The sequence below is a fragment of the Haemaphysalis longicornis genome, unplaced genomic scaffold (genome assembly GCF_048455015.1).
Source record: "Haemaphysalis longicornis isolate Haplotype H1 unplaced genomic scaffold, Haemaphysalis longicornis Haplotype H1 scaffold_9, whole genome shotgun sequence".
NCBI lineage: Eukaryota > Metazoa > Arthropoda > Arachnida > Ixodida > Ixodidae > Haemaphysalis > Haemaphysalis longicornis.
In genome coordinates this window covers 97,688,327-97,712,665 of record NW_027526460.1, presented here as the reverse complement: position 1 = coordinate 97,712,665, position 24,339 = coordinate 97,688,327, and the positions used below count along the sequence as shown (strand labels likewise).

The 24,339-nt window shown below is 48.5% G+C and overlaps 1 protein-coding gene across 1 annotated transcript; it reads left to right on the top strand.

Moving 5' to 3' along the window:
• Nucleotides 1-11,775: 11,775 nt before the first annotated feature.
• Nucleotides 11,776-22,210, top strand: LOC144153321 (palmitoyltransferase ZDHHC2-like). The gene is made up of 3 exons (XM_077684972.1): nucleotides 11,776-11,897; nucleotides 12,319-12,558; nucleotides 21,630-22,210. The coding sequence occupies exons 1-3, from the start codon at nucleotides 11,776-11,778 to the stop codon at nucleotides 22,183-22,185; spliced, it is 918 nt and encodes a 305-aa protein (XP_077541098.1). The 3' UTR covers nucleotides 22,186-22,210.
• The last annotated feature ends 2,129 nt before the right edge of the window (nucleotides 22,211-24,339 follow it).

Below are 24,339 nucleotides of genomic sequence, written 5' to 3'. Positions count from 1 at the left end.
CGCGACGCCATCCGAAGCCAAGTAGAACCGATGTTGCGAGACGACGTCATCCAGCCATCTGAATCCAGACAGGGGAGTTCGCGGGCGTCCCCCGTGGTTTTGGTAAGAACGAAGGACGGGACATTGCGATTCTGCATAGATTACAAGAAGCTGAACCAAGTCACAACAAAGGATGTGTACCCGCTGCCCCGGATCGACGACTCCTTCGACAGGCTTCGTCATGCCCGTTACTTTTCATCGATGGATTTGAAAAGAGGGCATTGGTAAATCGAGGTTGATGAGCGCGACCGCGAGAACACCGCCTTCATAACACCAGATGGTCTTTATGAGTTTAAGGTTCTCCCTTTCGGGCTGTGTTCCGCACCTGCCACATTTCAAAGGATGATGGACACTGTTTTATCTCACTTGAAGTGGCAGACGTGCTTGGTTTATCTCGACGATGTCATCGTGTTTGCAAACACATTTGAGGAACATTTGCGACGGCTATCTTCCGTTCTTCATGCCATTCGATCGGCCGGACTCACGCTGAAAGCGGAAAAATGTCATTTTGGATATCAGGAGCTACTTTTCTTGGGCCATGTCAGCCACGCCGGCGTCAAGCCCGATCCTAACAAGATAGCAGCGGTGACCAAATTCTCGACCCCTGCGGACAAAAAAGCTGTTCGACGATTTCTAGGCCTTTGTTCCTATTATTGCAGGTTTATAGAAAACTTCTCAAACATCGCGGCCCCCTTAACCTCACTCACCCGTAATGATGTCACCTTCCATTGGAATGGGGAGCACCAGGCTGCCTTCCAAGAACTCGGGTTTCGCTTACAAATGCCGCCGGTACTCGCCCACTTTGACGAAGAGGCTGCGACCGAGGTCCATACAGATGCTAGTAACGTCGGTCTTGGAGCTGTACTTATACAGCCGCAAGACGGTGCGGACAAAGTCGTCGCGTATGCAAGCCAAACCCTTTTTCGAGCGGAGACCAGCTATTCGGCAACAGAAAAAGAATGTCTGGCCGTTGTATGGGCGGTCATGAAATTTCGCCCTTACCTCTACGGCCGCCCTTTCCAAGTAGTAAGCGACCACCACTCCCTGTGTTGGATGGCCAATTTAAAGAACCCCACAGGACGTTTAGCTCCCTGGTGCCTCCGACTTCAGGAGTTCGACCTAACGGTGATTTATAAGTCCGGAAAGCAACACTCTGACGCTGGCTGCCTTTCACGAGCGCCAGTCGAGCACACCGACAATGAAGATGATGACGACACGGCCTTCCTCGGAGTGCTGGACGCTACCATCTTGTCTCAGCAACAGATGGAGGACGAGGAGTTGCGGCCTCTTTTAGACTTTTTACAATGCCGGAATAGCAACGTTCCGAGGCCCTTCGCACGCGGGTTGAAGTTCTGCTTGCGCAACAACATCCTTTACAAGCGAAACTTTGCTCCTTGCGGAAGGGACTACCTCCTAGTTGTCCCCGCGTGTCTCCAAAGTGGAGTACTATGGGCGTGCCACGACGACCCAGCGGCTGGCCACCTGGGTTACGCTCGGACGACGTCCAGGATGAAACAGAATTATTACTGGCCGAACCCTGCCGCCACCGTGAAGCAGTACATACGGACGTGCCGTGAATGCCAACGACGCAAGACTCCGCAGGGCCGACCAGCTGGATTACTGCAACCGGTTCAAGTACCGAAAAGGCCGTTTGAGCAGATAGGCATGGATTTCTTGGGACTCTTTCCAGCCTCTCACGCAGGCAACAAGTGGATAATTGTCGCCACCGATTATTTAACGCGGTACGCAGAAACGAAAGCGCTTCACCGCTGCACAGCACTCTCCATGGCCTAGTTTTTTATTGAAAGCGTCGTTCTTCGCCCCGGCGCTCCGTCGATTCTTGTTACAGACAGGGGAGCCACGTTTAATGCCGACCTTGTACGCGCCATAACGAACCACACAGGTACCTCATACCGGCAATCAACCACTTGCCACCGCAAACGAACGGCCTGATCGAGCTGTTGAACAAAACTTTTGCTGACATGCTGAGCATGTACGTTGACGTGGAACACAAATGCTGGGACGAAATTATTATGTGACATTTTCTTATAATACCGCCCGGCAGGAACCAACGCGTATGACACCGTTTGCACTTGTCCATGGATGCGAGGCAGAAACCATGCTTGATGAAATGCTGCCTCACGATGACGGCGACGGCGACGAGAACGTCCAGAGTTTCATCCAGAAAGCCGAAGAAGCGCGGCAGCTAGCGTAGCATCGAATCACAAAACAGCAGCTGCACGATTCTCTCCAGTACAACGCCCGCCACAGACACGCCGCTTTAGATCCTGGCGACCATGTATGGGTGTGGATCCCAATAAGACGTCGAGGGCTGTCGGAGAAGCTTCTAAAGCGTAACTTCGGTCACTACCGACTCCTACAACTTAGCCACGTCACTTACACCGTGGTTCCCGCAGACTGCACTTCAACGAGACGGCGGCGTCCCTTGCGCCCGGACGTAGTGCACGTAGTGCGCAGAAACCTTATTTTAAATGCAGAGCATTTCATTAACTCACGATGTCACCCGCGTTGACGTCCGTAGTCCGCATCGCTCCCCCTACACTATATAAAAAAATAATACTTACCGGCGCCAGGTTTCGATCCCACGACTGTGCGGGCAGAACGCAAGGTACACGGCGCTCTACCCACTGGGCCACAAAGCCAAAACATAACGGAAGGTTACGAAAGCGCCTTATATCCTTGACTCATTCAACTGTCGGCCACAGGTGCGCCCTCTCCCCCGCGTCCTCCTCGCCTTCTCTCCACTCGCAACACCCTCTCTCGCCGCGTTCGGTTCTGGCGCACAAGTGGGGACGTGCGCAACACCCTCTCTCGGCGCGTTGGGTTCCGGCGGAAATGCTCTGCATTTGATCGTGTCCCTCGCGAGGGGGATGTTTTGATTTTAAGTGCGAATGCACTTTATAAGCGACCCCAAACCTTTCACCGCCGCCGGCGGCGGCGGCGGCGGCGTCCGCAGTCCTCCTCTCTATATATAAAAAAAAACACCATCCGGCGCCAGGTTTCGATCCGAGGACTTTGGGGCCGCAGCGCGACGATCTACCGACAAAGCCACGGACGCGACGCTGATATCAGTGTTAGTAACGCGCCTTATATCTTTAACGCAGTCCTCCTCTCTATATAAAAAAAACAGCATCCGGCGCCAGGTTTCGATTCGAGGACTTTGCGGCCGCAGCGCGACGCTCTACCGACTAAGCCACGGACGCGACGCTGATTTCAGTGTTAGTAACGCGCCTTATATCTTTAACGCATTCAAACTACGTCGTCAGCGGCGTGCGTTGGCGACTCAGCGGCGTTATAGCGGCTTGATAACTGCGTGGTGTACACGTGATACTACAAACCCGATGGAAGAGATGGAAGAGAAGGCGGCGAGGCGGTGGGCTGTGGGGGCCGAGCGCAAGCGCCGCAAGCGGGCCGACAACCGTGCATTCGCACTTTCACATTCTCCCCCTCGGGGAAATGCGGGGGAATTTTTTTTTCCTTTGTTTGCTAACACAGGATCGGTATACGGCCCTCGCAATGTGTTTCTCCGGAGCTGTACGCTTTTGCCCCTTTAACACAGAGACGAAAAGCAAATCGCCTTTGTTTGGGCTTGCCGAGTAAAGATAAAAATATCCCGAAAGCTGGCAAGGTCGCTGTTTACACTTCGTCCAGATTAGAAATGCGAACGTTGATAAATTGTCCAACCGTTACTGTCGAGAGAGGGGAGGGCGGTTCGTTTATTTCAAGGACATAACACACCCGCGCTGGTTGTTTGTATGTCCACACAAGCATCGGGACGATGCTTCCGTTTTTCTTAACACCGGCGCAAAGAGACGACTGTGAGGACGAAGAAGTGGTTCAGTGCGCGTGCTTTTTCATCATCGTCATTCAGAGCTCTGGCTCTCGTGCTTGGAACCCTGTGCTCGAGCTATCCCGCAAAAGGCTCCGGCTGCTTGTACCGACCTGGTTGTCTCCTTCGGAGACCTCGGCTCAGCAACTGCGTGTTTATAGCACGCGACAATTCTGTTTCCTGCACTCAAAAAATTCTTCATCTCTTTCTATGACCCACCCCAACCTCCCCTTTGCTTTCCGAGGTTTTCTTGACTGCCAACCCTTATTTTCTGTCTTATTTCACGGAGCCCCTCATTTCCCATTTTCTGATTCGCTACACGCTTAGCGAGGGCCTCTGTTCTGGCAGTCTTGGTGCCAAAGGGAGCTTAAGAGGGTTCAACGCTGGTTGACCACTCTCGACATGTCGTAGACACTCGAGTCACGGCCCGGGGCTTAAAAAGAAGGTCCCCTTCACCCCGAGTAGTCCGAGTGGCGCTGGCTACCACCCCCAAGTGCAGGAAACAAAAAATTACTTAACATAAATACCCGAGAAAGTGCTGGGGAAACAGCCCCGCCGGTAGCGTAGTGGTTATCGCATCAGACCGGTATTCTGGAGGTCGTGGGTTCGGATCCCACCCGGCGGGCATTTTTTCACCACTTTGTTTCCTGCACTCAAAAAATTCTTCATCTCTTTCTATGACCCACCACAACCTCCCCTTTGCTTTCCGAGGTTTTCTTGACTGCCAACCCTTATTTTCTGTCTTATTTCACGGAGCCCCTCATTTCCCATTTTCTATATATATATATATATATATATATATATATATATATATATATATATATATATATATATATATATATATGTATATATATGTATATATATATATATATATATATATATATATATATATATATATATATATATGTATATATATATATATATATATATATATATATATATATATATATATATATATATATATATACATATATAACCCATGAAGGAAAGAATACTCAGGAGAGGCCCCTAGCACCCCAATGCATTGCAAAAAGTGTGGAGGAAGTCACGTGATTTTTCTTGAGCCCACGGACAATGTTGCTTACTTGTTTACAACTGCGGCGGCCAAATTTGGGCGAATAGAACGGACAAATTTTTAAGGCGCTTGGTATGTGGCTGCTTCGCTACGCTTGCAAACCAGCGCAGTCGCTACGACAAACGTTTTTAGATTAGGCCAGTTTTAAAACTCTGCCGTCGCAGGCGTCTGCGTTCGCCATCCCGCGAGCCTGTTGCTATGACGACGACAAACGCTACTTTGCCAGGCTTAAGAGCTGAAAAATCGTCCTTCTATCTCAAAAACGAAAACCGTTTTTGATTAAAACTTTGGGTGAGGGTTAGAATGGGCAAATTGAAGGCGAAATCAACAGCTTAGAAGACGACATCGCACCGAGGAATTAGCGACGAAGCTGTTTTCGCTTCGAAGCGGGAGGGCAGGGCGACGCCATGTTAGTCAAATCAAACCGGAGACAGCAAAGGATGATGGGATAGAGTGCTGGGCTCCGTGGGCTCAAGTCATGGCGGGACTCGGCTTCACAAATGTGACGTCAGGGCCTCTCCTAACCTTTTCTTTCCTCCATGATATAACCAAAAATAACTACACGACACGGCGCATACACCCATCTCTTCTGTATTCTGTATGCACAATGCACATGAGAATATTTTGGTCACAGCTCGTGACCTTTAAGGGGCCATGAAGACAAAATGAAAGGTTGGTTAATTCAAAAGATCGCCTCATTAGAATCATAGTGATACCACTTTTAACGCAAACTTCGCTCAAATAAGCTATGTAATTAGAAAAAAAATGGTCTTAGCTCAGCTAACCTTGGATATGCAACGAAAAAGTTTGGCTTAGTCTGGTTCATGGTGTAAGATATATTATTAGGTGAGGACACAGCTTACAAAACGAATGTGTGCTCTTTGTTTGGACAAAGTCGCCAAACTGGCGCCGCTGAGACCGTTGATTGCAGCGCCCTCCAGCGGCAGAGAAAAGAAGCTGCCCGAGCGCCGCCCACTCGGAGGTGTTCGGATCTCTTCGGCTCCTTCTCGGGCCTTCTCGGCAGCTTCCGTAACCGGTCGTCTGCTCGATTTCTGCTCGCCGCAGCTTGGCTGGTTCCGCCGACCGGCGGTGCAGACGATAATTAGAAGAAAGCCGTGCGAAAGCCTTTGCACTCGGCCCAGTGTTTCAACGTGTTCTAAGCATGTGTTTTGAGTCGGTAACAATCAAAAGAAGGTATAAAACACTAAACCGAAGGAAATGTGTGCCTTGGTAGCCGTTGAGCGCTCACACAAATGAGATTTTATGCTGCGCTTTTTATGCTTGCGCAAAGAAAAAATGGAGTGCAAATGTTTTATTGAGTACGTACTGCAACGGATGGCAAGAAAACGTGGCAGTAATCAACGTTACCTGAGATCCTAAACGAATGAATGCGTGCTCTGCAGTCATCCCCAGCAGAAAATGATGCTACTTGCGTTCAGCATTTTTCTGAGAGTGCGGTTGCGCGAAACGGTTCTTTTTGGTGCTTTGAGGGGATGTACTACTGAATGTCTAAGAGAGGTGCGCTCGCAAACGATGCAGTGCCGTCGACTTTACCGTTGGCTACAGCCCCCCAAGCTACTCCGTACAAGCAGCGGCAAAAGAAAGCGTCCGCTGCCGGAACAACGCTCCGACATACAAGGAAAGTAGGCAGCTTGTGAAATGGATTAAACTGGCGGCGAGTACGCTGATGTTTCTTCGTCGTAAATGACGTTGCACAACTGGGGCTCCAGCGGAGACGAATCGATGTTGTCAAACTCACTGCCGGTGTCCAATGTTCTGAGAAGCTGCGCGCGCGTTTTAATGAACCTATGAAGTCCGAAATCTCGCAGCTGTTTAAACAATGCAATAAATTACGCGTTAAGATCGCGTTGTGTTAGCTCACACGGTGAGCTCAAGCAATGTTGTTTTACACGCATGTCGCAGGTGCCTGCGAACCACCTGGCTTCGGACTGTCGTTGTTCAAGTCGCTTGAAGCCTCGGTCGCTTCGAAGCTTAGTTAAGAGTTCTGCCACCAGATGTCCTTTCAGTCAAAGGTCCACGGGTGGTGCCACGGCGCCACCAACTCTATTTGACAGATTTTTGGGCTGCTGTGTCCACACCTAAAAGTATATCTTACGCCGTGGTCTGGTTGAGTCTTGGTTTTGCGTGGTTAACCTTTGATTTAGCTGTAGTGCCGACGATATTTCAAAGCCGTCTGGTTCCGTGCAACTCTCACAGAACGAGGCCGGGCGGACGCGGCGTTCGCCAGGGTGAACGCGGCGTTCATTCAAGTCGAATGAACGCGGCGTTTATTCAAGGCAAAGGGAGTCGTCTCGCCCCGGTGACGACGGGCGCGAGGCGACTCAAGTTGCCCGAAAAAATCCAGCGCCGCATGCATGGGAGGCTGCGGGGGTGATCGGCTGCTTCGGCCGAAGCGGCGACGGCGACAGCTGCTCGTTCCGTTCTGCGCACAACGACTGAAAACGAGACCTTGTGCGCAGCGCCGACAACAGGCCCGGCGAATCACGCAATGCGCTTCGAGTGGTGTATCGCCGGGGGTCAAAAGGTCACAAAAGGTCAAAAGGTCACCTTGCGCATCCTCCGCGAAATATCTGGACCAAAGAATTAAAGGTTCGCTTTAAAAGGAAATGGCCATGCGACCCACTAGCTCATTTTCCGCAACAGAACCTATGATGTCATACCAGCCAGCTCTGCGATTGGCGGAGGCCGGAAAAAAGCAAACGCAGATAAGGCAGAACTTATAAGCTTGCCGAACGAGCTATTTGCGCTTAAATTTAGGGCACACTCTTTTTATATCAGAATAGTGGAGCAAACAGTGGAAGTTGCGAAAGCACACGTAAACCTAGAAGTAGTTATGCGTACTGCTGTTGGTACTGCGCGCACTATGCTTCGTTTAGATGCAAAGCACTGCGGGGCTTTGGGGTTGTCTCAGACGACACTGGCCGATTGGCGCAAGCAACGGTGTCCTACGTGACCATATTTGTCGATCGGGCACCATGTTTCACGAAACAATTATTATCTCCGTGAAAAAAAGCAAGCCGGATATATGGTCAACAACAAACCAAAGGCAAAAAAAGGCTTGCCGCGGTGTGGTGACGCCATCTAGGTTGACTAACTGTAAGCAAGTCTCCGCTCCACATTAAGTTTAGTATGAAAGGCCTGTTCTAATAATGTCATTGCAAACGTCGTTCAAACACACGTATTTGCGCAAGAATCAAAATTTTAGCTTAACTTGATTAGTTTTGCAGTGAATAAAGCATCGTTTGCTTCCGGAAAAGCGCTGGGCACTATAGAACACGAAGTCTTTCGAGTAAAAAAACTTCTATTTTGTCTTCGTGGCCACTTCAAATTCAGATCACAATTGGCAACAACCAAAGATTGTGTGAAAGCTGGTGCACCACAACAACACCCCGCCCCCCCCCCCCCCCCCCCCAAAAAAAACGCCAAAAAACCGAGATAGCAAGGTTCAGCCAATGGAAATATTCAGAGGCAAGATACGCAATTTATTTTGGCGATAAACTCAAAGATGTGCTAATGCAAGCGTCACTGCGGTGTGCCATTTAAAACGCCTAAATAATTTCTGTTGCTTAATAAAGTTTTATGCTTGAATTGGTATAGAAGAAGGCAGCGCTTTATTCTCTGCGGGGTTATAACGCGGTGCATACGGCGGCGCGTGCCCAGTGGTATGTGTCCCCTCGTCACAATCATCGCTATCCTTTTCCCTTAGTGACGTCTCCTTCGTAGCGATCGTCCTGTGTGCACCTTTTCTCATCCTAGCCTTGTTTTTGTTGGTGAAACGTATTATAGCGAAGCTTTAGTGTTCCTACTGATGGCGTCTGCAACGCGAATACGCCTGAAAAGCCAACTTTCTCTGACGACGATGATGATTCAGAGTGAAGCGTAGTAAAGCAAAAGCGCTTCCCTGCGAAGCTTGGCAACGGCTCCGCTCGGCCCCATCCACTAAAGGTTGATGTGCAGAACGATGTAAGATGAGAATGGCGTTGCTCTGCGTTAGGCCTAACGCTAGGCCTAACCTCACATCTTGGGGTTTAACACCTCAAACGGGCACCCACTGAAATAAGTGCTCCCTCAACGCCAAGACAAAGAGATAACTTTATTATCTAAACAGCTCCAGTCGTGACCGTAGTGCCACAGCCTCTTTATTAGGAGACGGCCAGTCCTTAGAATTACCGGCAGTGGGCCGCCAGGAGTTCTTGCGTCGACTTCATGTCCACGCCAGGACCCGGGTTCTGCCGGTCCTCCCAGGGAAGTGATGTGGGAACGAAGGTATGGCGGTAGGCCTGGTGGATGGCACTCCCAATAAAGGGGTGGTACTGATTTCGCGCACCCCAAACCCAAATATTAGGCCTACGGAGTGCACACGTGAGAGTTGCTGTGGGCACTCTAGAAAAGTTGTGCGTACCTCCAGAGTAGCAAATACTCGCATTGTGGGATTGTACAACCAAAGAATCCATCACAAGAAAGCTTCACGTTCAGCCATCGTCGTCGTTAAACGGAGGGGTGCATGATTTTTCAAGTTTTTGTTGGTTACCGTGAAAGACTATGAGTCGTAGGCTTGGCTAATCGCCCTTGTTAGCCCCAAATATGCGCTATTATTTTGAGTGTGCTTTCGCACTCATCTAATTGCATGTTCTGAAATTTCAATACTCAATTGTTTCTGTAATTAGCCCATGTACTGCTAACATGTGTTTTTTTTAATTCGAGCACCAGCACCGTTCCGCTGGCCCTACATTTAGCCAGGTAGACTCGATCATGCAGCTCCGGAATTCTTGTTGGCCTAAGTGCCAGCCTTAAAATAAATGAAGACAAGATGTCACGGTCTACAGGATCCGTGCTTCTAGCGTGATCCGGAGGACGTTGGTTCAATTCGTACACCACGGCAGAAATTTTAACCCGCTGTCTTTTTGACTAAATTAGTTCCTTTGTTTGTGAGTGTTTTCATGAGAAATGTGGCGTTCTTCCAAGCTTTCATTGACCGGTTCTCTGTACTTTGACGTGGGTCATTTGATGCCGTGCGTCTGCCATTTTGTGCATTGTCCTGCGGCAAATAAAAAATAAAGATTACTTATCATAAAGGTTAATTAAAAATTAGAAGACAAACTGAAGCACAAAAAACTACGGCGACGTACCAACCGTGTAGCTACTGTATCTGTACAAAAACTCATAATTAGCGAAGTTAAAGTAATAATTCGTTATAGAAGTGTTGATGTAGATCATTGGTAATAAATGTAGCCAAGCAGAAAAATAAGTCCCCCATTATGGCCAGTGTAGGTTATCACAGGTCAACTTAAACTAAAAACGACAAATATTAGCTGTGGTTCTCAAGTTGACTCTTCACTGTAAAACTCACAATGAGAAGCTGCATAAGAGTGCTTACGCATTGCTAGAAAATTCTGGGAAATTCCGTTCGATTTCGAGCTTGTCACAGTTCTATCCTTTTGGGGCTAGTAGCTGCGTAATATTGCCCGCCACCATTTAGGAATTTTGTTATGGCTGGCAAGAGAATGCGTGTCCGTCACAGCACCGTGCTGCAAGTGAATGGGTCGTCCTTTTAAGTGCGAATGCACTTCTTAAGCGAGCCTGAAGCGTCCGCCGCCGTCCGCATAGCAACAGCTGCGGGTGCGCGCGCTCCTCGTCTTCCTTGGCAACGGGGGGAGATGGGCGCGCGCTGCCTGGCCGCTGACATGGCACATACCCACGTGGGGGATTGGCCAGGAATCTCCTCGTCTTCCTTGGCAACGGGGGGAGATGGGCGCGCGCTGCCTGGCCGCTGACATGGCACATACCCACGTGGGGGATTGGCCAAGAATCGGGCGTGAGAAGGGCTAATGCACCCGCTTAAAGGAGTACTGACACGAAATTTCAAAGCTGAGATCTGCTCTAGCAATCAAGTACAACGATAACACAAATAGGTGTCTGTGAATAAATGCATCTTTCTTTCTTTGTAGTTGTGTGTGTGTGTGTGATCTCTCTTTCGCGAACATTACCGAACCGCGCAAATTCAACTCGTGCATTCGCACTTTCACATTCTTCCCCTCGGGGAAATGCGGGGAATTTTTTTGAGATTCTCATGTTTTATTTTACTCGTAAATTTGGCGTAGGTAAGTTCATCCACTCTTGTCTCCTTTCACGAGCCTCAGCCAGTCTCCCTCCGTGGGCACGCACCATGCGGATTAAGAAGTCGAAGAAGAAGAGTGTATGAATGCTCCCTGCGGAGGATCTAATCCAGGTTCCCGCAGAGGGCGGGCCGTCCCACCGACGCCAGAGTCTCACGCGTCTTCTAGACTGGCTTCCGCTTATTGTGGCCGCGAGCGTTGCATCCTGGGCCTATTACGCCTACATCATCGTCTTTTGCCATCTCGTGGCCCAAGGCGGCGTTAGCGAGGCCATCGCCTACGGCTTAGCCTTTCATCTACTCTTCGGCATGTTCCTGTGGTACGCACTCATCGCTTTTCGACTGCTGGAGTTTCTGTATTATGTGACAGCGGCCTGTATCACGCGCAAGCTTCTTTATTGAGTAGACAGTCGCCTAACATGTGGATAGTTGCATTGAAGAGAATGTTTACTTGCGCGGAGAAGCTGAAGTTTAATGTTGCATAAGTTGTCTTCTACAGTGCAGCCATTCATCACGCGCAGGTGCAAATAAACGGCAGCTAGTAATTTCAGCTTTTAATTACGCCAAATGAGAAAACTGAAACATTCCCTTCTGCTATAATCACAGGAATGAGCCACTTATGCTTCGATTATTTTGATCCGGAATCTTGTTATTACAATAATTCTTTATTCAGAAATGGTGACTCAAGGTATCGTCAGGGATGGGGAAGATGGTAAAGAAGGTGAGGGTGTCTACATTCTCTTGTGCATCCCCATGGTGCCTGCGGGAGTCCACAGGGCTGTGACAGTATCTTTTGGGTGAGCCCGGCACAGAGGAGGCGACGCCCACTTCTGGAAGTTCTTGATGTCTGGCGGAAGATCGGCTCTTCTTACCGCCGCGAGCCCCGAGCACTCCCACGGCATGTGCTGCATTGCGGGCCTCGGTGGCGCGTGACACAAGAAGCAGGTCACGATGGACGCCTCCCGGGAGTTCTCGAAAGGTTCTCTCAGGTGTCATGAGCGTCCGGCAACGTATGCCCGCCACTTTGCGAGCACGTCCTCTGTAAGGGCAGCCCCGGCTCTCATCTCGTGTATGAGGACTTGGGCCCCCCCGGGAAGTCCTCCTGGCGGTGGTCACTGGTCATGGGGTGTAGAGTGTACTGTTAGATCGTAACCGCAGTGACATTGTTCAGACACCTAAAAGTAGAGCGGCAAGCAGTACCGGGTGTATATTCTACAGGTCGTACGTGCAGACGGTCATCACGGCGTTGCCTCCTATCCCGGCGCAGTATACGTTGACTGAGGCGGCTCAGCAGGCGCTGGCCAACTGCAAGAGCGAGCACAGCCGTCGCGGCATGCTGGACGTGCTGGCCGCGGAGAGGGACGTGCGCACCGTCGGCCTAGACGGCAGCGTGCGCTACTGCGAGCCGTGCGGCATCATCAAGCCCGACCGCTGCCATCACTGCTCCGTCTGCCAAAGGTACACATTCGGGGGCTATAGGGGGGACGTAATCATACTGACAATAGATGATTTGCGTACCTTGTGTTCTTTCGCAAGGCGTAATCGGCTATTTTCGGCCATTAGGTGTCAAAAGCAACATTACGAGTATTGACTTTCATACCTTGCTCTGTTATCCCCAAGGCTCGATATTGAGCGCACGCTTTCAGCTGTAGTGATTTTTTTTGCTTCATAATAGCCACTGTGGCGCCAAGCTTGTCACCAAACCTCCCCCCCCCCCCCCCGAACCAAAGGAGGTTACATCCTGAAAAGTTCATATCTTGATTTTTGCTCCTGCTGTTCAGTTTATGTGTGCTCTTTTTGGCATAAACGTATATTAGACATGGTGCTAACATAATTTCGAAAGGCAGCTTGAATAACAATCCAAACGACCCTAGTAAACATTTATTGCAGGAAAATTGAATGTCCGCAGCAGCCAGTATTAGCTTCCGAGGAGCTGACATCAAATATTACCAACATATTACCTTTGCAGAAAAAATTAATCCCTAAAGTCGCTAACTTTGATTGTCTGATTTTATGTATTTGAAGCAATCCTAGTTTAGAATACATTGAATAATCTTGACTCAGGACATGTACACCTTCGGCACCTTATACGGTCATTTTACTCGTCTACACCATCGTTCAACCATATTTGAATGTTTCTTCTTTGCAACGAAATAATCATGCAGCTAACATGCGCAGCAACAATAGTTGATTAATTTATTTTCTCCAACCGACACAGAAATAAAATACTGCTAAATAACCTGTTTCTTTCTGTTTTGAACCGATGTAGTAGCCTGTGTAATCGTACTGGAAAAATTACCCCCAACATTCATGATTGTGTGGTTGGTATTTGTACCTGGATTTTGTTGAGCTTCCCTTTGCTTTCATGTTTGTTGTCGTTCATACTTGGAAATATTCGTTTAATTGCGCTGTCTATAACAAGGTTCTTCAGATTTGTAGTTTCCACATTATACAGAGAATAGGCATATCATATGTACCAAATTTAATGAAGTTGGCTCAAATGATATCGTACGTCTGAAACTTATGATATGGTACATACGGTACATATGATATTGTACATATGATATGGTACATATGGTAATGAATTTACTAGCGCGTACGGGTAATGAATTTATTGCACTTCGCTACTTTGTACTACTTGCCTGGGTCCCCTTCAAGTGGTTTGCATATCCTGAAGCACGGGCAACAAAGCAGTATAAAGCTCATTCATTCGTGCACAGCCACGCATAAATTCACCAAACGTTGAAACAAAGCTGCCCAGGCGGCAATGAAAAGTTATTTCAGCAGAGTTATTTTTAGGTCATTGGGAAGTAACTCTGAGCTAGCACGAAATTTTTCATTTCTTTTAAAGAACATAACACTGTTCAATGGGACGATAAAAATGTAGAATTTCAAACTTTTTTACAAAATTAAATAGGGAGTGTAAATGTTGAAGCCAGTGCAGAAGGTGATATAATAACATACTGGGCGTTTGAATTAGTCGCTGTTTACAATCCTTTTTTACCTTGGACTCATGACATCTTACTGTATCCATTCAGGAAACAAATATCCTTGCACGTCATTTCCATTAGATGTTGTCAGTAAGCTTCACTAGTAATATTTTATACGTCCATTCAGCGGTCAGGGGGAGATTTCAAGCGTGAAAAGTTGTGATGACAGGTCCCTACGCAAGGCCATCCGTAGCAGAAATCACCAGGATTAATGTTGAAGGCGCTCAACCTATCATAGTGGCCAATAATCGCAACAGATGCATTATATGGCAATAGAATTCCAGGGGATTCCAGAGGAAGAGAGGAAACCTAGATCAGTTCTTACTAAATACCAACATATAGGAAACACCCGATGTAATCTGTGTGCCAGAAATTGGAAACCCAGCCAAGCTACCAAATTACAAAACGTTCAGTCCAGAAAATGAACACTCCTCCAGCGATAGCGATAAGAAACCGGTGTTTGCTGCATTCATCAAGCGCAATCTAACGATAACACAACACGACACAGATATGGAAGTAATCGACCATGCCTCCACCTAAATCATTTCAACCTAAGGAAAGGGGAATGTAGTCTTTTTATACTCAACGCGTACAGCAGCCCCCATAGTAACAAGTTTGCAAAACATGACGAAATGATATGCTTTTATCCTGACGGGGGACTTCAGCGGACACGACTTCGCCTGGGGCTACAAACGCGAGACGACCAAAGCAAGGAATATATGGCACGACGACCAAATAGCGGGACTCTCCACAGCCACCGACCCAACCTACCCAACTGGACTATATAACAGCGTCAGCATGGACATGACGCCGAACTTACCGTCACAAAAAAATATGGTCAACGACACCGAGTACATAGATAAACCTACAGGGAAACCTGGGCAGTGACCACTTCATAGTGGCCACATCGCTCACAGTGGGCCTATCCCATCCCAAAAAAGGCTAGTATTCGAGATTACTGATTGGGATTAATTTGGAATTATCGGGGTAGCCGAACGAAAAATGTAGGAAGAGGCAGGAAGCACAGCAGACATTCAGGAATGGGTCGAGCAGCTGAACACACACGCAAGAAAAGTGACAAATAAAATTCCCCCGCATTTCCCCGAGGGGGAGAATGTGAAAGTGCGAATGCACGGTTGTCGGCCCGCTTGCGGCGCTTGCGCTCGGCCCCCGCAGCCCACCGCCTCGCCGCCTTCTCTTCCATCTCTTCCATCGGGTTTGTAGTATCACGTGTACACCACGCAGTTATCAAGCCGCTATAACGCCGCTGAGTCGCCAACGCACGCCGCTGACGACGTAGTTTGAATGCGTTAAAGATATAAGGCGCGTCACTAACACTGATATCAGCGTCGCGTCCGTGGCTTGGTCGGTAGAGCGTCGCGCTGCGGCCGCAAAGTCCTCGGATCGAAACCTGGCGCCGGATGCTGTTTCTTTTTTAAATATAGAGGAGCACTGCGGACGCCGCCGCCGCCGCCGCCGCCGCCGCCGCCGGCGGTGGATGGTTTGGGGTCGCTTATAAAGTGCATTCGCACTTAAAACGATACCCGAAGGAGCCGAGCTCAAGCAAGCCAACGCCACTCTTGCACATGGGGGAGGCGAAACGGAGCCTTCAAAGACGGTAAAGCAAACAGAGGCTAAACCGAAACCTACGAAGCCGAATTTCGTACTTAAGCAGGGAAATAGAAGAGTACCGTAAAAACCCGCGTATAATACGAGGTTTTTTTTCCGAATATTACTATGTAAAATTTGTGCCTCGTATTATATGTGGATCCCGAAGTTCTCAGCCGAGAATGTTCACTTTCGCTTTTGGTTTCAGCGGAGGGTGCGCCATCTTGAGGTGACGTTAGCTGGCTGCTGCTTATCTCAGACGGCGCCATTTTGTTTGTTTTGACCACGCAAAGGATCGGCACGTTCACCGGCAGTCTATCACGATGTCGGGTGCACGAAGACATTATTCGGCTGCAATTAAAAGAAAAGTTATTTTATGTGCCGAGACCATCAGGAATTGCGCCGCAGGACGGTTATGCGAGCACAGACGGAATGTCAGCAAATACAGGGATGGCCATTTGTCTGTTCACTGCCACGACTGCGGCTGCGTGCCACGGTTTGAGCAATGTGTGGTACGGTCGAAACACAAGGCACAAAAAGTAAGAGAAATAGTAGAGGCAGATTTGATTAGTATAGCGAGGTTGTCCTGTGTGAGCGTGCCGTCACTGAGTTTGTCAGATAAGGAAGCAACTTTTCTGCGCATGGCTGCAACACATCGGCATTGGCGGTGATAGTGGGAAGTGATTGCGCGTAGGCTGGGGATACATATATGTACGTTTGTGTGAAAGAAAACTACGTAGTTGGAAGTTAACGCTGTGTTGTGTGTTCTCTCTCTGTCCTCGTTATTTTTGCGCTATGAATTCGTCAAGATCGCCACACCAACGTGCCCAAGAATCCGTACTAGTGAGCAGGACGGCAGTTCGGCGTCACCGAAGGCAGCATTCCCGGGTAGAGAAAGCAACTGGAGCTTGACTGGATAAAGTCTCTGTGGTGTCGGCGGCCTGGAGCAATGTTGGGGGTTCCCGTCAGTGCTCGTGTTGGAGGGCTTTCGCTGCCACCTTGCCAATTCCGCGCAGAAGTTGTTGCGCGAACCCCGCACCGAACTCACTGTCATTCCAGGAGGAATGACATCCCAGCTGCAACCGCTAGACGTTTGCATCAACAAGCCTGTCAAAGACTGCATCAGGTCCTGCTACCGAGAGTGGATGAGGTCAGGAGAACCGTAAGTGACAGCTACCGGATGGCTGACGCGGGCTTCTCCAGCGGTTCTTTGTGGCTGGATCGCGGATGCGTGGGTGGATTGCGGATCCAGAGGAGATCTTCAGTCGCTCTTTTAAGAAATGCAGCATCTCGAACGCCTTCGATGGCACTGAGGACCACTTTTGTGGGAAGACATTTCCGACAAGGCGAATTCAGGAGACAGAAGCAGCGAACCTGACGATGACTGAACGGACGTCGGGAGACATTGCCAGCGAAAACTGACAGTGACTGAACGGTAACTGCAGTGCAAATAAATGTTTTCTGTGCTCTTTATCTCGCATTATATGCAGATGAAAACTTTTTTTTCTGAGTTTGCTGTCCCCAAATCGCACCTCGTATTATACCCGGGTCCGTATTATACGCGGGTTTTTACGGTATGCAAACCACCAACTGACCCGCCAGGATATAGGTACAATACGTGCGATACAATGAACTCACAAATCGGACTTGCGAAAACCTGGAATATACATCGTTACTGTGGTCTTGCCCTACCCCAGGAGTGCTAAACCACACAAACACAACCTCAGCAAGGTCATGCATGAATATCCAAGATCGGACAAGAACTTCATAGAAGAAATCAAAAACAGATACATTGGATCAAACGCGAAGGAGAATCACAAACCTCACGAAGGCACTCCAAACTCCAAACTCGACCGCCTCGTTACAACATCGGAAGTCTGGGAAGCCATCCATGATCTTAGGACGAAATCCGCACCGGGCTCGGATGGGACTAGGAGGAGGAGGAACAAACGTTTATTTTACATATTTAGAGCAGATGGGCGGCCGCCTTAGTCCAGGTAGCCGCGTGCGGTCGCTGCTCGGGTGGCCCGCTGGATCAGGTTTTGCTGGTCCTGAAGGTCCGAGCTGGTCAGCGCGCATTCCCACTGGTCAGGAGTAGGTGAGGGGAGTGGGGAGGGGTGGTGTGGGCAGAAGAATAGGGGGTGGGGGGTTGTGTCTTGTGTCTGTGGTGTGGCAGTCGGGGCAGTTATAGGTGAAGCGGCTGGGAGAGATACGAGAGATGATAGTGCCGCTGTAGAATGTATTTGTTTTGAGACGTCGCTATATGCGGGATTCTTCGTTTGTGAGTACAGGGTGTTGGGGGAGGGTATTCTCGGCGGATGTGGCGATAGTGCGCTAAGACATCGGAGTAGGTGGGTGGTAGTGGGTGTAGCGTGTCAGTCAGGGTGCCCAAGTCGCCCGGCCTCGTCGGGAGTGCCCGGTAGTGAAGTTCACGGGCCGCATTGTGGACTGCTTCATTCCCGGGGAGGGAGGCGTGACCTGGGGTCCAGACGATGGTTACGTTAGGAGGTGATACTAGGCCTTGTAGAAGCTTGAGGGCACGTAGAGAAATTCTTCCAAGGAGGTATCTTCGACAGGCTTGCTGCGAGTCCGTAATAATCGTGAGGTAGTCGCACGTTGCTGTATGCATTGCTAGGGCTATTGCCGTAGCTTCCGCTGCAGATGGGGATAGGTGGCCGTAAGTGGCCGCAGTCTGTAAGGTGCAGTTGGTGTCGGTGACCGCTAGGGTTGAGTGGGAAGGTAAGTGAGCGATGTCGGTGTAGCGGGTGTCGTTGTCTGATGAGTACTTCTTATGTAGGTAGCGAACCCGAGCGTTGCGACGTCCTTTGTTGTACTCGGGATGCATATGTCGTGGAAATGGGCCGACTTTGATGGTGGCCCGTATACGAGGTGGTATCGGCTGTAGTGCTTCATGGGATGCTGGTGTAGGACGGCCTAAATTCTGGAGGACTGTGGGGCCTGTGGGGGTGAGCGTAAGGCGAGAGAGTTGGCTGGTTCTTTGGGCTTCGATAAGTTCGGAGAGCGAATTATGTAGGCCAAGTTGAAGGAGCTTGACGGTGGAAGTGAAAGCCAGTAGTCCCAGGGCTATCTTGTAGGCTCGACAGATGAGAGCATCCAATTTGGAGTGTTCTTGGGGTTGGAGTTGGACATAGGGAGTGCCATATGTAAGCCTGCTGAGCAGTAATGCTTGCACAAGTTGACACGTGACTTGTTCTTTACAAACAAAATTATATTCAATCTTGATAGCGATTCCGAAGAAGCGTATGTGCTTAATCAACAAATACTGCGGTTAGAGTTACGTGAAAAGCTGTAAAGTATGAATTTCCGTCGTGGCGATGTAGGTACCTTGTAAATAAATAAATAAATAAATATGAAGATTTAATTAATAATTAAAAAAGAACCCGAGGATGGCTTGGTGGGCTAGTTGGTGGGCATCATGAAGGGATTAACAGCCAACAAAGACGACGAATCACAAGGAATTCGAGAAGACAGGACAAGCGCTGAACTACAACTGACTTTTTATTCTGCCATGAAAGGCATATAAACCAAGACACATCCAATAACAAGGCCCAGCAAATATGACGCAAACACTTATCTCGCGCCCTGCCTTCTACGCGCGTTTCTCCAGATACGGTTTTTCTTTTTCTGAGAGTGCAACAGATGGCATGCCGACGCAGTGTTTACGTCATATTTGTTGGGCCTTGTTATTGGATGTGTCTTGGTTTCAGTGTTGTACACGTTCCTCTAAAATAGGAACGAAACCTCGTTCCTCGTTCCTTCCCAATTTTGAAACGAGTTACCGTTACAAGTTCCTTTATTTCGAAAGGAACGCGTTCCAGTTCCAGTTCAAAAATTGGAACGTTTCGTTACTTTAACGTTACATTCGATTTTTTTAATTAAAATATAGGGTCTGATAGGTAAAATAGAGTTCGAATTTTAAAACTATAATCGAACTACGTATATTATACGAATATGAACACCGCCGGCAGCAGATTATCTAGAAATAAAAAGAATCCAAAGGAACACTCCCTGACAAATTTTTTTTCAGGAAGCACCGCACAAACCCCTGACATGTCTAACTGCGTTTTTGGTGCTCGTCTATTATAGGTGCAACACATATAATAGACGCAGTAAGGTTCCTGCGCGTCAGATGTGCAAATACAAAGTTACTCACGTGCAGGAAGATAATTAAATTTCTTGCATTAGATTCACTATTACAGTTTATTTAAAATACTCTACAGGACCCTTTGCAGGATTTGGTTAAGGGGGTTACAAAAGTGAAGCGTTGCGGATCATACAGCACAAATTTGCGAGCAAGAAAACACATTGCAGCAGGTGACAGAATCCAGCTTGTTGCCGGAGCAGGCAAGATGGGGTTCGATGATTCTCAAATGTCCGGTAGACCCGCGAAGACCCAACTTGCTACTTGCTCAAACAAAACGAAAAAAAAAAACAGCTATCTCTCTCTCTTATGGTCAGTCTCGGCGCTGGGCGATTCCTGCGCCCCCGATAAACGAAGTTCACATAAAAAACAGAGAAATGCTTAAATTATCTCACCTAAACCAGAGTCTTCTCTGGCTAAACCTCGTTAACTCACGAGGGGCTCCGCGTTCGCTCTGGTTCTGTAAACCGACCGGACTCAAGCTTCTGTAAATGGACTTTATAGTTCTCGCTCTGACTGTCCAACAACACCAAGCACTTCGGTTTTATTACACTAAAACCAAGCCTCGAGGACCCACTAAGTTCTAACTAACACACACTGTGCCGCTGATTGGCCAGGTCAACAAAACCCAAATATTTGTGCACAAACAATCACGTGATCCACACTAACACTCTCACTCAAACTCCCAGGTATTCATCAAGGCACAAGTATAATACAGGTTTAACTTGAATCCGACCAACTACAGCAACTCTGAGCGCTGGAAGTTGACCTTCGGGCGGCCTGGCCTCTCTCAGGTATTGTTCATACGGCGCGCGACGAAAATATGCCCAACAGTGACAGAATTACTGCCCTTTGTCAACACGACGCATGCAATACAAAAGCACCTTGCGCTCCCGTCGGCCCATTCCCGCCAGATCGGCGACAGACCGCCCCGTGACGAACTGCGCGCGTACTCTGTAACTTCGAGCAGTACAACATCCCGAGACACTGCGGTGCGCCCAGCTCTTTTGAGAGCCGGCGACCCTTTGAATGACCTCACAGCGAGCGCAACTGCCCCGACAACAACGCACCCGCGCCTCCCGAGCACTAATGCTGTAATTAGCCCTGACAATATACAGAAGGGGTGGTTTCACAAGGAACCTGCGGCGCCAACAATTCTATCGGCCAGACGTGCATTTTGGCCACCCCAGACAAACGATGAAAGGTGAAAAGCATTCTTGCGGCAGCGCTGTTCACCCGTAAGCTCAACCTGCATGAAAGCAAGCCTAAGCTGTGAACCACTGCGTGGTTATTTTTCTGCATTGAACCTTCGAGGAAGCACAATCCGCTGAAGGGCGGGCAAATTGGGCAGCTTATTGGAAGAGAAACACGACGACTTGTGATTTTTGTACTCGAGCTTTGGCATCAAAAACAGCCAAATCCTGGCAATGTAACGGCAGGAACGCCGTTCCTGCCGTTCCTTCAAAAATCTAACGAGTTACCGTTACAGTTCCACCGATCCTTAATGGAACGGTGGCGTTCCTTCGTTCCTACAAAAAGGAACTAGTTCCAGGAACGCCGTTCCTTGGATTGCCGTTACGTACAACACTGCTTGGTTTATGTCCTTTATGGCGAAATAAAAAGTCAGTTGTAGTTCAGCGCTTGTCCTGTCTTCTCTTCCTTGAGTATCGTCGTCTTTTGGCGCTGTTAACCCTTCAAAATAAATAAGACCATTGCATGAGAATTTGCCATAGACGTTCTCTTCATTTCTCCACCGCCGACACGTGCAGGTGCGTGCCAAAAATGGACCACCACTGCCCATGGTTCAACAACTGCGTCGGCTTCACCACCTACAAGTTCTTTCTGCTGACGCTGTTCTACGTGGTGGCACTGTCGCTATTCGGTGTCGCCACCATGGCGACCTTCGTGAAGGACCTGTGGCTGGAGCCCCGAATGACGGCACCCACGTTCCACCTGACCTTATTCCTCCTCTTCGGGGTCCTGGTGACCGTCGTCTTGGGCTCATTCCTCTGCAACCACATCTGCATGGTGCTGAGAAACGAGACGACGCTGGAGTCCTTCCGGGGCCCGGTGTTTCGTCAACCTCTCGACTCGTTTGACCTAGGTCGCTACCAGAACTTCATCCAGGTATTCGGTCTGCGGAAGGGGCTGTGGCTTCTCCCTGTGTTCACCAGCGTGGGGGATGGCTTGCGTTTCCCTACCAAGACTCGCCCGGCTCTGGACTGCCCAGAACACCATCCACCTTCAGTCGATGCCACCTATTCTACGAGTTCGTCTGGTGGCGCGGTCCAATTCGGTGCCTTGGATCGTTTCCAAAGTAACTGACGCGATGGTGAAATTTCGGCATAGGAGCATGGTAGGGTATAACTGTGTACTGCGTGGCGCTGTATGTAACAATGCATTGGCTGAACATACTAATGGCTACCTTGCTCAAGAACACTACTTTGTATTTAACCAATATAGGAGAACTACGTTAGCTATAGCGCTTGTACTTAATATTCAACCCTAAAGCGCCGCATTAATATTGCGCGACTTAAATGTTGGGTTTCACTTATTCTGAGCAATTTGACGTGATTGTGGGTACACATTGGACCTTTCTTGTCTCCAACGTCGATAGAAATACAGAGAGCAAGAGAGAGAGACAGAAGAAGGAATAGAGAGGGCGAGAGAGAGGGAGAGATAAAGAAACTTCACTTAAAGCTACCCATGTCCGTGTGCCTAAGGTTGTCGTAAAGGGCCGCGAAAGAGCCTTTGCCGGGGTTCTGCGGTATTGAGGACACCCGAAGTGCCCGATGTGCACGGAGAGGCGAGGCCATAGGGTTGGCCGAAGCATTGGTGCTAATCCAAAAATAAGCACGCGCATCCTTTGCTTCCTCTTCTAACTTACCCTAACCCTTCCAAATATTAATTTTTTGGAGAACTGCTATTGAATGGAATTCGTTGTCTAAAAAATGTTTGAATGAATTCTGTAAGCACTTATTAGAGTTCATAACTGACTGCTCTAGAAAGGTGGTATTCCCGCCGAGGCTTATGTCACTCTTTTCGAAATGATGTTTTGTTGCTGTCTGTTATTTTGTAATGACCAAACATCGATTTCCTACATCCAGCATTTTCTTGTGAAGTTTTAATGGCCTCTTTCTGCTGGGATGCGTGTAAATCTCTCTATAAAGACTGATATTTTTTCGGCTATATTAAGCCATGTTTAGGTGTTTCTAGTTGAGCCAATACTTTTGTTCCTTGCTTTGGTTCCGTTTATTTTGAGTTTCACTCACTATATCTGCATCTCACGTAGCTTTTGTCGGGCCCCATAAGTGTATATTTGCATCAGCCTGTTCCCACTTCCCTGCTTCTCCGTGGCGAAAGTATACGGCAACTAAAAATAAGCTGAAGTAAACACGAACTTCATTGATAGCGTCGCCCACAAAAAATGGGCGCTGAATTTTCCTTTCCTTGAAAATGAGGACGAAAGACGATAGCCGACTGGCGCCGCTGCCATGTAAGCGCTTGCCTTCTCTTTCCCGCTCACTTCTCATGCTGTTTCTCTCCCGTCTTATTCCTCCCAAGTTAACACACTAGAGGTTTGCTCAAGACAGTTTAAATTTACCGCGTTCTTCTGCTCCAGGCCAGATGCCTTGATGCAAGCACTGCCGTACGTCGGAGACGCGCGTGAACCGACGCACCTTACTTCAACGTTTATAGAACCATCTTGCCCTACTCCACGTGCGTTCCAAGCGGAACGTAGAACCTATCTAGTGGAACCTTTCGTAACTGATGCCGTTTGATTTCTTAAAATGCCGCCAGAAGCAGTAGTGGCGCAGGCAACAGCAGACGACTATTTTCTGCAATTGATGTAGCATTTCATTTGAAATCTCAAAAACCAAGCATCCATGATTTTTAAATAAAGAACATTGCAAATATTACTTACGTATTGATTTTCTGCCTTATATTTGACTAATGTATTGTTCTTGTACAACAATGTTCACAAGTATGAACATTGCCGCCGGACTTAAACGTTTAGATTTGGCTGTGGGTATAGAAGGGTATTGCGCAGCTTCTGTATCACTTTGCCGGGTGACTGAATCGAGTCACAGAGACAGGCAGACCAAACTTTCTGCGTTTAAGTAGCCCAATAAAGACTATCGTCTTTAAAACAGTGCACTTGGAGCAATATTCCAGATCAGAGTGTATATAGGTATACATAAAAGATCGCACAAAAGAACCTTATCGTTACCCACTGATCATGATCGTTAACAGGAACCAAGGTTTTCAAGTGTTGAATCAAATCGAAAGACATACTTTCTGTATTTTTTCGGTGTCACGGGTTGTGTCACCGTGTAACATGGAAAAGCATAAACCTCAGAGTACTGCAGCAACCTATCAATACCATTACCGAAGAAGCATTACCACCATGTTACTATGCGCAATCTGCTGCGAGCATTTTTCCCTGGGAAAAGGAGAACTTGACACATTGTAGGAAGT